The sequence below is a fragment of the Myotis myotis genome, unplaced genomic scaffold (genome assembly GCF_014108235.1).
Source record: "Myotis myotis isolate mMyoMyo1 unplaced genomic scaffold, mMyoMyo1.p scaffold_m19_p_6, whole genome shotgun sequence".
Taxonomy (NCBI): Eukaryota; Metazoa; Chordata; class Mammalia; order Chiroptera; family Vespertilionidae; genus Myotis; species Myotis myotis.
The window spans coordinates 84897022-84912586 of NW_023416368.1; the positions used below are offsets into that span (position 1 = coordinate 84897022).

Here is a 15565-nt window from a genome sequence, read left to right on the forward strand (position 1 = left end):
GCTCAATGCAGGAGCTGTCCCCTGGTGGTCAGTGTGCTACCACATGGGGGAGTTCTGCTCAGCCACAAGCCAGGCTGATGGCTGCCAGCACAGCGGTGGTGGCAGGAGCCTCTCCTGCCTCCTCAGCTGCACTAAGGATGTCCGACTGCAGCTTAAGTCTGTTCCCTGCTGGCAAGTGACATCCCCCAAGGGCTTTCGGACTGCCAGAGGGATGTCTGACTGCCAGCTTGGGCCCGATCCCTCAGGGAGTGGGCCTAAGCCAGCAGGTGGACATCCTCTGAGGGGTCCCAGACTGCAAGAGGGCATAGGCCGGGCTGAGGGACCCCCCCCCAACCCCCCGAGTGCACAAATTTTTGTGCACCAGGCCTCTAGTCGTTAACATAAAATAATAACACATTTTATTTTATTTTATTTTATTTTTTTAAATATATTTTATTGATCTTTTACAGAGAGGAAGGGAGAGAGATAGAGAGTCAGAAACATCGATGAGAGAGAAACATCGACCAGCCGCCTCCTGCACATCCCCCACTGGGGATGTGCCCGCAACCCAGGTACATGCCCTTGACCGGAATCGAACCTGGGACCCTTCAGTCCGCAGGCCGACGCTCTATCCACTGAGCCAAACCGGTTTCGGCAACACATTTTAATAATTAATATTTTTCTTGAACCTTAACTTACCAGACACTGAATAACTGCACAAATTAATAAGCGTAACACAAATAAACCTATTTTTCTTGTTCTCCGAAAGCGAAATATTTCCTGTTGTGAACACCAAACAAGTCAGTCCAAGACTAATGACGTGGCAATCAGCTGCTAAAATAGTCGCTGCTAGTATTAGTGGAGAGAAATGGTGCGCCTGCACGTAAGGTGTGTAAGGGAAATGAATGCAACACAATTATAGTAATCAGTCATTAGCGAATGTTGTAGTTCGTTATTAATAATTATGTATAACAGGATAATGTAAAAATTAATTTACAAAATTTTTATTAAAACGTTTCTTACATACTGTTATATGAGCTGGGCCACAAAAATATTCCTTGTGGGCTGCATGCGGCCTGTGAGCCGCCCGTTTGACATTGTAGAGTGTGACTCCCACCTAAAACTGCTTTTCGGGACTAATGGACTGAGGGAATGGGGCCTCAGCCCAGGGTGTGCCCCAAGTGCCACAGGCCTCAAAAAGTGAGACCCAGCCCTCGCCGGTTTGGATCAGTGGGTAAAGCATCCCCCTGCGGACTGAAGGGTCCTGGGTTTGATTCCGGTAAAGGGCATGTACCAGGGTTGCGGGCTCGATCCGCAGTAGGGGAGTGCAGGAGGCGGCCGATCAATGATTCTCTCTCATCATTGATGTTTCTATCTTTCTCTCCCTCTCCCTTCCTCTCTGAAATCAATAAAAAAAATATATATTAACAAAACCAATGAGAACGACATCTATGCATGCAGTGCATGGAATGGTTAGGAATGAGAAAAACAAAGTGCAAAATGGGATGTATAGAAAACCGTTTTTGTGTATTTGGGAACGATGGGGCCAGGACCAACAATTACCAGCTGCCCAAGTGCCAAAAAATGATGCTTCCAAAATCTCTTGATGCTGATTCCGCACGAAGAGCAATAAGGCTGCTCTACGTGAACCACTCACCACAGAAGCCCTTTTTCCTCTCTCTCATTGATGTTTCTCTCCCTCTCAAAAAAAAAAAGGGAGGACCACTGGAGGGAGCAGAGCCAGCATGGAGGCGGGCCCATCGCAGCTGAACTCTGCCCCTCCTCACGCCGCCTCCCACAGCCAGGCAGGGAGGGGGCGGGGCCAGCCTCAGGGGCGTGTCCGAGCCGTGGCGTCAGACACGCCCCCACCCCTTCCCGGACTGGGGCACCGCCTCATAAAGCGCGGCCCCTGGCGCTGGGCGGACCCGGGCGAGGGCGCACGGCCGAGCACCGCCCCCGACGCGCTCCTGCCCGCCCTCCTCCGGCCTCCACACTCGCACTGCTCATTAGCGGGGCCTTTCCTCTGCGAGCTGGGGGCGGGGCTCAGCTGGGGGCGTGTCCGAGGCCGAGCACCGCCCCCTGACGCACGCTCCCGCCGCCGCCGCGCCGGGGCCACCGACCACCTCACAAAGCGGCGACCGTTCGCGCGAGGCCGAGTGGGGCGGGGTGGGGCCGACCCCTTCCCGCTGCGAGTGTGGTCCCCCGCGTGCTCCCTCCCCGCGCCCAGGGCGGCCGGCAGGGGGCGCTGCGCCACGGGGCCGGGCCGTCGGCGGTGGCAGCGAGGCGGCGCGTGGCCCGCAGGCGGCGCTGCCCGGCTCGGCCTCGGCCTCGGCCTGCGCGGCGGCGGCGGCGGCGGCGGCAGTAGCGGCGGCGGCCTGGGCCCGGGCGCGGCGGCGGCAGTGGGGCCTGGAGCCGGATCTAAGATGGCAGCGGCGGCGGCGACGGCGGGGCCGGGCGCGGGCATTATGGTGACGGCGGGCGCCGGCGTCGTGGGGCCCTGCGCGACTGTGTCGGTGTTCTCCGGCACCCGCCTCCTCACCATTGGCGACGCGAACGGCGAGATCCAGCGGCACGCGGAGCATCAGGCGCTGCGCCTCGAAGTGCGCGCCGGCCCGGAGTCGGCGGGCATCGCCCTCTTCAGCCGTGAGTGCGGGGTCCCGGGTCCGGGCAGACGGCCGGGCGGCGCGTGGCGACGGCGCACGAGGCGGGTCGGGCGGGGGCTCGGGGCGGGAGGGACGCGGCGGCGGGGGTGGGTGAGGGGCTTGGCGGCCCGAGGGCGAGGGCCCCGAGCCCTGGGGGCCTGGTGTGGGGTGTGTGGGGCCCGGCGGAGGGAGCGCGCGGCGTGGGGCCCGGCGGAGGGGTGTGGAGGAACTGGATCAGGGAGCAGAGGCAGGAGAGAGGGCGTGCGTGGCGGTCAGAGGTGAGGTGCCCGGTGTGCGGAGGGAAGCGGGAAATGGGGGAGCGAGGGCCCTGAGGTTGGGAGGGGGTGGATGGGCAGGAAGTGGGGGGCCGAGAGTGGAAGGTGGGTTCGGATGACGCCAGGGGCGTGGGGGCTGGGTGGGAGCGAAGGGGGCCCGAGGTGGGGAGGCTCGCGGCCGGGTGTGGCCGCCCGGGTCGGGGGCGAGGCGTGTGGGCAGCTTCTGGCCGTCGCAGGGGCCCCCTGGGCTGCTGAGCACGGTGGGAAAGTGGTGCCCGGGATGGGGCGGCTTCGGGGGCCGGGTCCACCCATCGGGAGGGCGTGGTGTCGGGACCCCCGAGTGGGAAACTCGGCGACCAGGGCAGGAGGAGGGGGTGGTGCGAGCACCTGGGTGCGCTGGGCGATGCCGGGAATGGAGAGGCCCGTCCTGCCGCCGCTGAAGGGGTAACAGTTTCCTCCTGTGCCGTGGTCCTCGGGTCTCCTTTCGGGGGTGTGAGAAGCTGGGTGCTTTTTCAGAAGCTAGTTTCAAAACTGACATTTTAGGGGGGGTGGGGATCACAAATGTGTTTGCCAAGGACCCCTAGTCTTTGTAGTTCAGCCTCTTTCTTTTGTTACTCTTTCTTATCTGTTCTCCCCCATTCTTGATTCCTCCTTCAGATTTTGCTATTATGTTTCGTTCAGCTTTGTCTCTCAGGGTTTCTTACACATATGCTCTGGGGGAGCCATTCAGGAGTCTCTTACTGGCTGTAGCGCGTGTGGATTTTTGGCCACTTGGGGTATAGGGTGTGAAGATAGTAGGTTCACACAGGTTTCTCCCGGTGCCTCCACTTAGAAAACCCAAACTCCGGGAGCTGTGCCTGTTTCCCAAGTGTCCACCCCACTTTGCTGGGGCAGAGCTAGATTCAGGACCAGATGAGAAGGGAGAAAGGTGCCCCAGGTGGACATCAGAGCTCAGGACAGACACTTAAGGTCCATCTTAAGCTGAGTAGGATCCCCCAGGTCATAAATACGGGCAATCATTCTGCAAGTATTAATAGGGAACAGAGTAAAGTAGGGTAGAGTTTTTCGAACTAGGGTCCCAAGGCTGACCCCCAAGGGAGTTTCAGGAGAGTTGATTTTCCTTTGTAAATAAACTTCTTTTGATTTTAAAACAATTTGGGGTTGATAGGATTATTAGGAAGATAGTACAGAAAGTTCCCATATGCTCCATACCCAGTTTCCCCTCTTAGCATCTTTGTTCAGCAGAGTTTTTACTTTTGTGTTTTTTGCTGGTAATCTTGAATTGTATATGCTGTGCAGATAGCACTTCTCTTTTTGAGGTAATTCATAACTGGAGTATTATTTGTAAAGAGGAGAAAGTTCATGTTTTTCTAACAGATCCTTAGTCTGGGATGATATAGTCTCACGAGTCTGAAAGATTCCCCTGCCTCCCACCCCCCTTTTGTTCACCTAACGTAGTGTGGGGTCGAGAGCGGGGGTTCTGGAATCAGCTGAACCTGCTTGCCTTAGTCTCCCAGGGCTGCCGTAGCAAATGTGGTGGCTTAAAACAGCAGGAATGTATTCTCATATAGTTCCTGGCCCAAAGTCTGAAATCAAAGTGTTGGCAGAGCCACATTCCCTCCGGATGCTCCTTTCTTGCCTCTTCTAGCTTCCATGGCTCCAGGTATTGCTTGGCGTACAGCAACACAACTCTGATCTGTGCCTCCGTCTTCACACCCCTTCTTCCTGTCTCTTCCCTTCACTTATCTTTGGATTTAGAGCCCATCCTAAATCCAGGATGATCTTATCTCAAGATCCTCATCACGTCTGCACAGATCCTTTTTACCAACGGTGAAGTCATCCTCATAGGTTCTGGGGGTTAGGGCTTGGACATAGTTTTTCTTTTTTTGTCCACTATGTGGGCTTGACTAATGCCCTACCGTAGTTGTATGCCTGTGCCTCAGTTTCCTCATTGGTAGAATGGGGGTGATGATAGGGCTGTGTGGCATAGCATGTTTCCTTATAAATGGACACTTCTTGGAGGTGCTACCTATAACTCCTCCAATAACTGGCTAGCGATGGCCTCCAAGTAGGTTGGGTTCCTTAGTCTGAGTGAGGCGGCATTGGTTCCTGAGCAGGCCTGGAGAGTGGGTGCACAGGAAAGGACTGCTGTGAAGGGTACTGGGGAGTGCAAAGTCCCAGGGCTGGGGTGTGGGCTGCACACTGCTCCTGGATCTGAGAGCAGGCCTGCTGGGTATGGAGTGCTGACTGACAGTCCCCTGGAAAAAGTCAGAGATGGTCTAGCCACTGAGGAAATGTGCAGGCATGCGGGGTTGGGACTTGGGGGTTAACCAGGCTGCTGGAAGCTTTAGGCCTTCTCTTGGGATGAATTTCCTCTCTGGCCTCAGCATTTTCCCACCTGGATCCTTCTGGGATCTAAATGCTTCTTTGGCCAAGTGAGAAAGCATCAGGAGCCCAGTTTTGCTCCCTTGTCCCTCATGAGGTGGAGTCTTTCGAGCTGCTTCTGTTTCTAGATCACCCCTAGGATTTGAATTTGTGTTTGGGTTGGGACAGGGTTGGCCTGGATACCTGCACGAATTTCCCAGTTCCTCCATGTGGGACTTGGGCCAGGGGCATCTTTGGATGCAGGCAAGGATTCTGAATGTGGAGTCTGACTGGTATGGTCTTACACTAGCCATTTCACCTCCCCGAACCTATTTCCTTACCTATAGCATACTACCTGCACACAGCCTCGGTTTACTCATCCGCAATGCTGCTACTTGGAACCCCAGGAATGTGTGTGAAGTGGACCATGGCGTTGTGGAGCAGGGTGTCTGGCATTAAATAGTCACTATTTCTATAGATATTAGTGACTGTGATGTTATTGGTATAGAGTAGTAAAGGAGGACTGGCTTTTCTGGGAGGGATCCCCTTATACTGCAGCCTGCCCAGCTATCTTGCATTTCCTGCAGATGGAAGAGGGACCTCTGGGCTGCAACCTCTGCCTGAGGTGGCATGTCTGGGAGCTGGGTAAGGGTAGCAGGGCATACAGCCCTATTGCTTTCTTTTTAAATTTGATTTTAGAGCCCTAACCGGTTTGGCTCAGTGGATAGAGCGTTGGCCTGCGGACTGAAGGGTCCCAGGTTCGATTCCAGTCAAGGGCATGTACCTTGGCTGCAGGCACAGCCCCAGTGGGGGGTGTGCAGGAGGCGGCTGGTCGATGTTTCTCGCTTATCGATGTTTCTAACTCTCTATGGCTCTCCCTTTCTCTCTGTAAAACATCAATAAAATATATTTAAAAAATTTGATTTTAGAGAGAGAGAGGAGGGGAGAAAGAGAGAGAAACATCGACTTGTTCCACCTACCCATGCAACCCATTGGTTGACTCTTATATTTTCCCTGACTGGGGATTGAACCCACAATCTTGGTGTATTGGGACAGCACTAACCAACGGAGCTACCCAGCTAGGGCCAGCCCTGTTTTCCTTTTTTTTTTTAAATCCTCACCCGAGGATATGTTTTTTTTCATTGATTCTAGAGAGAGAGGAAGGGAGAGAAAGAGAGACAGAGAGAAAAACATCGATGTGAGAGAGAAACATGGATTAGTTGTGTCACCCACACACCCCGGTTGGGATCAGACCTGCAACCTAGGTATGTGCCCTTATGGAATTGAGCCTGTGACCCTTCAGTGCATGGGATGACACTCTAACCATGGAGCAACATCGGCTAGTACCCTCTGTGTGGGAACGATGACAGCTGCAAAAGGCCTTGTCCCAGTCACCCTTCCTTCTTGCCAACGGAAGTAGCTTTTCCCTACCCCTTCTTGCCTCTTGAAGTTGCCCTGTGTCCATAGCATTGACTAAATGGCAGCTACCAAAAACCAGGCCATTTTCCCTGGGCAGAGGTACAGCTTTCCTGGGCTTGAGGAAGCTTTGGCACAGCATCTGGAGTACTTGGAGCAAGCTGCCCCCCCCCCCCCCCCCAAGGATGCAGCTCCTTGAGGAAGCCCATTGTGGGGTGGCCAGGGCAGAGAGCAAAACAGACTCTTAGTTCCTCAGTCCCATGGCAGACTTTCTGGAGATGACTGTGTCATTTGTTTTCTTGGTTAGCACAAGTTACTTTGGTTGGCTCTCTGGATTGTCCCCAACCCTTTGGCTAGGAAGAAATATATAGCAAGACTGGCTCATACAGGGCTAAATATCAGTTTGTGGGGGCATGCCAGGATATGGAAACCCCAGAGAAAAACCCTCTGTGCAAACAGGTGAAGAATGGCCTGCTGCCACAGAATCTGAAACTCTTGTGATTTCCTTCAGTCATACTCATGGTAAACGCCCCCCCCGCCCCCCCCCCCCCCCCACATCTGTGGGAGGGGGTGAGGGCACAGAAGAATTTATCATATGTGCCTAGCCTTTAGAATATTCAGTGACATGTTGGGGTGAAAATCAAGAAAGTAATACTGGAAGGGCATTCATATTTCACTGGTACCTGATGTTCCTATTGGCTGCTGTTCTTCATTGAGCATTTACTGTGTACCAACACTGCATAAACTTGTGTTCACATACTCAATTGCTTGACCTTGGGAGTAGCTGGGGAAAGGATAATGGTATAAATTAGGGCCTGTGAGCAAACTGTTGCCTATGGGCCAGGTTGGGTCTGCAGCCTTTTTTAAAATTTATTTTTATTTTTATTTTTTAATTGATTTTAGAGTGAAAAGGAGAGGGAGAGAAAGAGATAGAAACATCAATGATGTGCCCTGACTGGTTTGGCTCAGCGGATAGAGCGTCAGACCGTGTACTGAAAGGTTTCTGGTTCGATTCCGGTGGAGGGCATGTACCTTGCAGGCTTGATCCCCAGTAGGGGATGTGCAGGAGGCAGCTGATCGATGTTTCTCTCTCATCGATGTTTCTAACTCTCTATCTCTCTCCCTTCCTCTCTGTAAAAAATCAATAAAATATATTAAAAAAAGAGAGAGAGAGTGAATCATTGAGCGGCTGCTTCCTGCCTGGCCCCTACTGGGGATCGAGCAGGCAACCCAGGCATGTGCCCTTGACCGGAATCGAACCCAGGACCCTTCAGTCCAGGCCGACACTCTACCCACTGAGCCAAACCAGCTAGGGCTAGCCTATTTTTATATAGTCAAAGCTAAGGGAGGTTTATATATTATTGAAGGTTTGGATTTTTTAAAGACAATCCAAAGAATATTCAACCAAGACCATTGTGTCATGCAAAACCTAAAATACTTATTTGCTGGCCTTTGACAGTAAAAGCTTGTGGACCCTGGGATAAATTAATGAAGCAGGCAGAAGGAAGGGGCACTGCGGGAACTTGGCCTCAGCCAGGGATGCCAGATCTGCCAGTTTTAAAAGAAATAGAAAAGCCTTTCATCATGTTTGTTTTGATTATGAAGTGTCCTGATTGCCCGGGCCAGATAGAGTACACTTTCTGGACTGTGTGGGCCAGTTGGCCCGACAGGTGTGACTCTTGCTGTGTGTTACCATTGGTCCTTAAGACAGTCCTGTGAGGTCAAGGACACCATTCCCGTTGTATTGGTGGAAAACAGGTGGAAAGGCTTGATTGGCCAGGTGGCATGGCTGGCAGGCAGCAGAGCTGGGTTTAGAGTTCAGGGCTCTTGGGGCTGCTGTCTTAATGCAGAGTGGTTCAGTGAAAAATGGTGATCAGGATTCAATTTGTTTGTTCATAACACATACCCAAAGTATTAGTGGCTTAAACGAGATGACATTTTATTTCTCATGCTTTTTATGCTAAAGTCTGGAGATTGGCAGACCAGGGCTGGTGTGAAGCCTCTACTTGAGGAACTCTTCAGACCCAGGTCCTTCCTGGAGTGAGGTCTTGTCATTGTTATCAACTTGGTGGCTGAAGTTCAGCCATTACAACATGGTTTCCAGGCAGCAGGACAAAGAAGACCTAAAGGATGCCAAGGGTCCATCCAGGTGTCTGTTATCGGAGGTTCCCAAAAGCTGGTTGAGGGGTTTTTTGCTTTCATCTCATTGGCTAGAATATAGTCACATGGCCACCACTAGCACAAGGAAGGCTGGGAAATGTAGTCTTTGGTACAAATGGTCATGCGCTTAGCTAATTTCAGGGTTTCTTTTTCTGTAGGGGAAAGGGAGAACAGACACTGAGAGACAGACGCCTTGGCCACAGTGCGTAGGATGTGGATATAGCCAAATTGCTGGGAAGGACATGGAGAGGTGCTCAAGTGGATGGGGGGTGGGGCAGCAGCCTATCATAGAGCAAAGGGGTCTCTGAGGAAGTGGGGAGCTAAAGGAGAGGTAACAAAGTTGGGTCCAAGTCATGTTTTACAAGTGACGTCCTTTTCCTATATGTGGTCAGGACTACATTTTCCCAGAGGACTAACATGATACAAATGGTATTTCTGAAGATTACTCTGCTAATAGGTTATGGTGTAGCTGGAGCAGGGAGAGAGAAGCCTGTGGAAGCTTCCAGACCAGAGAATAGAACAGGAATGTAACTGAATAGTTTCACCTTAGCCCATCCCAGAAGCATTCAGGGGTTCAGGAGTTGTGATAATGAACAAAAGGTGAATTCGAATTCTGCTCAGGGCATTGGGGACAAGATAGCAAAGCTCATGACCCTTGGTCAGGGGTTGTGAGTGACCTGCCAGAAGGGTTTGCTTGGCCACAGGATTAAAATAAAAGTAGACATCCAATATTTTAAAAACTGGTTGATTTCACATCAAAATCTGACTTAGTACTTCTGAAAAATCAGAAAGCCTGGCAATCCCAGGCCTACATGCCCCGAGACCAGGTAGAGAATAGTGCCACCTTCAGAAGGGGCTATGCCACCCCAGTTAGCCAGAGACATCTTTCTGCCCGCTGCCACCCTAACACAGGCCTTGCGCCAATAGTCATCTGTCCTTTCACTTGCAGTGGTTTGTTTCTTAAAATAGAGAAGCATTTGTCTGAACCCAGGTCTCCATCTGGTGTGGGATAACATCTCTTTCCCTTAGCCTGCAATCTCTTTTGGCCCCCAGACCCTTCCTTTAGGTGGCTCAGGTGAATCCCTGTGCGGGTAAGGGCTGTTATACCCAGTCCTAACCTGGCCTGGCTTTTAGTCCCCCTGCCCACCCCGCAGCCTCTCCCCTTCCTCACCTCCATTTGCAACCTGTTTAGTCCACAGCCCTCCCTGGCAATTTGGAAATCCAGAACTTCTGGAAACCTAATCTGCCATTCATTTGACAGCAAAATTTAATCAGACCTGAACTCTGCCGCCTCGGTTCTTTATTATCTCTACATATCCAATTTAGTGTGACTAATCCTATGTTTCCCTGTAAAATATGTTTGGTTACAGGTGTTACCCATACTCTGCTGGGGACAATCTACATTATCTGTACCTGCTACCTTTATAAAACTGAAGAGTTTGTACAGGTGTACCTCATTTTATTGCACGTTGCATTATTGTGCTTTACAGGTCTTGCGGGTTTGTTTGTTTTTTTTAACAAATTGAAGGCAAGACCCTCCACCAGAAAAAAGATTATGACTTGCTTTATTGTGCTACTCACTTTATTACGGTGGTCTGGAACCAATCCTGCAATATCTCTGAATCTGCCTACGTGGGCCTACATGTTTCAGACAAGGAGCTGAGGGCCCAGCATCATACCCTCTTTAGGGTTGTTGGGGTCTGTATGTGAGATCACAGGAGAAAAGAGGGCTGCACTGTGTGTGTTACCTGGCAAGTGAGCAAACATGCATTACGTTTAGGGGCCTGGACGTGATAGTCACGCAGGGCCTTTTAACAGGAGGGGTGTGGCATGAACTCATGTTGATTCTCAGGTGCCAGACTTTGGACCAGGTCAGATTTAGCAGAATGGGGGAGGATCAGGTACCCTTGTTGGTGCTAGTGTGTTTTCTTTCCCCAGGAGTCCGCTCCGTGTCTGGGATCTGCCTGCTACCCAGGGAGGTGGTGAGTTTAAGTTTGTCAGGACATCTGTCAAGATGCCCATCCCAGAGAGGGCGGGATGGAGGGTCATACCTGACTGCTCCAGGTGGAGAGTGGAGGCCACTCAGAGCTGGGGCTCTTAGCCTGAAGTCTGTGGACAGCTCGTGGGGTCCCACAATTCCCTGAAATTGTATGCAATTTTGCATAAGGGCACAAGGACAAGAGTCAGTGGCTGTGACTCAGATAAGCCTCTTTGATTGTAGAAAAGGTGTGACAGTGGCACCTCTCCAGAGGGAACACATGTAAAATGCTTTACTTCGTATGCATCTGGTAAACCATGGCCTTGGTGTTGCTCTTGGTTTTATGTGCATTTGGTCAGGAGGAGAGTCTCCCTTCTTATGATCTCCCTCAGAGGGATCTGTGATCAGAGAAAGGCTGACAGGAACTGGAGGACAGTACCAGAGTGGGTTGGGGGGGTGGTGGTGAAGTGGATGCTCCTGGCTTGTAAGGGATCGTGGTAGTCAGTGGGAGAGGCGGGGGCAGGGGGCCCTGTGTCTGCTGGGTCTCGGGGAGTGGGGAGCAGCTTTGAACAGGCAGGATGGAGAGGTTAGCAATATTGGCTGCTGCCCAGGGTTAGAGCTAGATCCTTGGGGAGGTTACCGGATTTCTGACCTGGAGGGCAGCTCCCTTGGAGGGCTGCAGTGGGGAGGGGACCCAGCTAGTTGGCCGGTTTGGTGGGGCAGGGCTGAATGCGAAGTGGGAGAGCTGAACCTCACCCAGGATGGCAGGGCCCAGCCACAGTTCTTTGAAAATAGGGAGACTCCTTCAACCAGAAATGGGTATGGAGAGTGGACTTGCTGTCTTTTTATTGCAGTAGTTACCATTCATCTAACTTTAAACAGCAAAATTTTACTGAGCATTTGCTGTGTGCCATTTACAGTTTTAGGAGCTAGGGATACAGTGACACCTACAATAAGCACATGGCCCCACAACTTTGGGTCTGGGGGTGTTGTGTGACAGGCACTAAGTCAGCAATCACCTCCAATGTGCTAGTGCTCCTAATGCTCTGTGCCTGGGAGAAAATAATGAGCTGATGCTCAACAACGTTGGAGGAGGCAGTTGGGGTTTGGTCAAGGAGGGGGTAGGGGGCTGGGGGGACCTGCTCAGGATGGAACATTGAAGCCGTCAGTAGAAGAGCAGGTGGGGGCTGGGCCAAGTTCTGACCCACACTTCACCATCTGAATGCCCTCTCTGTACCTCAGTTTCCTCTGCTGTAAAATGGATCTTGATAGCATCCACCTTGAAGGGTTGTTGTGAGTTATGAGCTAACAGAAGTAAAAATAGTGCCTGCTTTCTTTCACCTAAATGTCTTCTGATGTCTCTTGGCTGTTTTTATCTCAAAGCATTAATCTATGTTTCTTGAAGAAATTCATGAAGATGCATCAGTAAATTCTCAGCAGCTTAAAGATTGCCAAAAAAAAAAAAAAAAAATTGTGCCTGTTCCCCTGTGGTGGGAAGACCTCCAAGAGTGAGGTTGTGGGTCCTGCATGGCTAAGAGCAGCCAGCAGCCAGCAGCCCTAATCGTTTTGGCTCAGTGGATAGAGCGTCGGCCTGTGGACTGAAGGGTCCCAGGTTGGATTCTGGTCAAGGACATGTACCTTGGTTGCGGTCACATCCCCAGTAGGGGGTGTGCAGGAGGCAGCTGATCAATGTTTCTCTCTTATTGATGTTTCTAACTCTCCCTCTCCCTTCCTCTCTGTAAAAAATCAATAAAATATATTAAAAAAAAAAAAAAAGCAGCCAGCAGCCGGTGTGGTTGGAGCAGGGGGAGCATGGGATGCATGGGGGAGGGGCGGGCCCCAGCAAAGGGGCGTAGCATTTATTTCAAAAGGGTTGGGGAGGGAAGTGACCCCTGTGGCTATGTCTGGGTTAGCCCAGTTCTGTTCCCTGTCCTTTCCAAGTAGGATGATCACGAGTGAGCCTCAGCCTGCCGAATCTCAGCTTCCTTGTTGATAGGGAGGACTCACTGAGGGCTTGAGCTGGTGGCAGGTGGCCTTGGTGAGGGTGGACGTCTGTGCCTGGACTGTAGGCACAGCCCTGCTGCACAAGTCAGACACGATCCCCACTCCCAGCACACCTAGTCTTGGGGAGCAGAGAGAAGGCAGAGGAGGAACCCCATCTCCCACTGTATAGGAAGTGGTCAAGGGCCCAGTGTAAAGAGAATGGTAGCTAAGGAGCTATGTGTGAGGGTAAGAGGCCACAGGCCAGAGAGAATTGAGGTGGGAAGGAGAGAACCCAGGGTCAGGGGGGCGGTAGCTCTGCTGGGGTATCAGCCTGCTCTGAGGGCAGCTAGGATGTGCAGTGTCTTGCCCCTGCTTTGCATTTCCTGGGTGGAATATTCTCCTTTCCCCTCCTGGACTGCAGCAGCCCTCTCTGGGTCAGAAGATGCTGGAGGTTGTGATTAGCATAGGTTAGGAAGCCTAACCTTGATATGATCTTGTGACCCTGGCCAAGTGACCCTTGTCGTCACCACAGTTTCCTTTCTGGACAAAGGTAGTTTCAAAGGTTGGTGTCAACCCAGCACATAGCAGATGAATAACATGGCATAATCCTATATAATAAAAGTGTAATATGCAAATAGACTGAACGGCTGAACAACCAGTGGGCAGGGGGCGGGCCGGTGAGCAGGCAACGCCAGGTCAGCCAAGGCGGGTGCCAGCGGGTAGAAGGAGGGGACGGTGGCGGGGTGATGGAGGGCAGGGCCGGCCGCTTGCTGGCCGGTGCTGTCCCCTGATTTTCCGGTCCCCTGATCTGCCTGCTGGTCACCTCCCACAGAGGGAGGCCAGATTGTAGCCATCAGTTGGACATCCCCAAGTGCTCCCAGACTGCGAGAGGGTGCAGGCTGGACTAAGAGACCCCTCCTCCCCCCAGTGCATGAATTTTCGTGCACTGAGCCCCTAGTATATATTATATATTATATAGTATATTTATATATATATTATATATAACTAGGGGCCCCATGCACAAATTTGTGCACCTTGAAAGGAATTGTGGGCCGCGAGGCTGCGGTGGGCACAGGGGCGGGTCTCGGCCCATTCTCCGTGCCCCAGCTCAGCTGCTCCGGCCGCCGCCACTCCCATGTGCTGACTGCACTGGCTCCGCTTGCACCCACTATCAGTGCAGAGCGATTGGGGCTGGGGCTGGCTCAGGAGTGGCGGCTGCTGCCCCAATCACCCCTCAGGAGCAGGGGGAGGTGGAGAAACCCTTAAGGGCTATTGGGCCAGCAGCTGCCGCTTGCACCTGCTGATGGCGCCAAGCAATAGGGGCTGGTGCCAGCAGCAGGTGCAAGCAGCAGCTCTGGCACCAGCAGTGGGTGTGAGTGCTAGGTGGGACCATGGCACGCGGAAGCAAAGAATTTTCAGTAACCACTAGAGGCTCGCCCCGATGACAGTGACTGGCACCCCACCTTGGTCTGGCGCCCCCACTCACCTGCTCCACCATTCCACTGCGGCCGATGCCCACCATGTTCTGCGCGCACCCCCTGGTGGTCAGTGCACATCATAGTGACCTGTTGTTCGGTTGTTCTGCCCTTCAGTCTATTTCAGTGATGGCGAACCTATGACACATGTGTCAGAGGTGACACGCGAACTCATTTTTTTGGTTGATTTTTCTTTGTTAAATGGCATTTAAATATATAAAATAAATATCAAAAATATGTCTTTGTTTTACTATGGTTGCAAATATCAAAAAATTTCTATATGTGACACGGCACCAGAGTTAAGTTAGGGTTTTTCAAAATGCTGACACGCCGAGCTCAAAAGGTTCGCCATCACTGGTCTATTTGCATATTAGGATTTTATATATATAGATACAGTGAGGCCTTGACTTACAAGTTTAATTCGTTCCGTGACGGAGCTCGTAACTCAAATTACTCCTTGTCAAAAAGTGAACGAGTGAGACACGTGATGCTGGGCCGATGTTGTGGCGTTCACTGTGACGTTCGCTGCACCAACTAGAGGTGGGGTATCTGAAGCTGGCCGTAACCCGAATTTTAGCTCGCAACTCAAAGCAAAAAATCAGCCGAGAGACGGCTCGTATCTCGAAAAACTCGTTAGTTGGGACACTCGTAAGTCAAGGCCCCACTGTATATCTCTTCAGCCTGCTCTGTGCCCTGGAAGAGATGATGTGTCAGAGGTGTGGGGGTGATCATGAAACCCCTGACAGTTGGAGCTGGGTGGGACACAGAGGTGCCCTTGGAGATCCTGTCTGAGCCCCCTGTTAGGGATGACTCAGGAGGTAGCTCCTCCCTTTGTGTGATCACCCTCCCATTGTCTCACTTTGAAGACTTGTTTGGTAAGCTTCAGGATTCAGGCCTCAGGAATAGTGCATGGACCTCTTCACATCTGCCCAGGAAAACCATGGCACCTGCTCTGACTCTTGTTTTGCTGCCCAGATCTGACTTTCTGGTTAGGAGTCTGGAGTCTCTGACTCCCCCCACCCCCACTCCCTTTGTTCCCTGAAAAAAAGTTATATGAAGGAAATTGAGACCAGGCTCCACCCAGGCCTGCAGGAGTTGGATATGGAGACTCCATGGCCCTTGTTTGTCTCATCTTGTGGGTTATTCTTTTGATTCCTTATTTAATTGTTTAATCAACACACAGATGCCCAGGCATTAGGTGTTCAGGGCATTCGACAACTATGTACATTCACATAACTGCCCCTCAAAACCAGACCTAGAATTTATCCCTTAGCCTCTGGGTAGTTTTCGTTT

The 15565-nt window shown here is 51.9% G+C and overlaps 1 protein-coding gene and 1 non-coding gene across 5 annotated transcripts in view; one reads left to right on the plus strand and one right to left on the minus strand.

Annotated features, from left to right (window-relative positions):
* Positions 1 to 1518: 1518 nt before the first annotated feature.
* Positions 1519 to 1652, minus strand: LOC118659502. The gene has a single exon (XR_004968612.1). It is a non-coding gene; the product is annotated as a U11 spliceosomal RNA (small nuclear RNA).
* A 428-nt stretch (positions 1653 to 2080) lies between these two features.
* Positions 2081 to 15565, plus strand: part of CARM1 (coactivator associated arginine methyltransferase 1) — a 48649-nt gene continuing 35164 nt past the window's right edge. Inside the window, exon 1 of one of the 4 annotated variants that reach the window (XM_036315038.1) lies at positions 2081 to 2622. In XM_036315038.1, coding sequence (XP_036170931.1) covers positions 2403 to 2622 — 220 coding nt within the window. In that variant the 5' untranslated portion in view covers positions 2081 to 2402. The remainder of the gene's footprint in view (positions 2623 to 15565) is intronic. The other 3 variants (XM_036315040.1, XM_036315037.1, XM_036315036.1) reach the window with 3 other exon arrangements.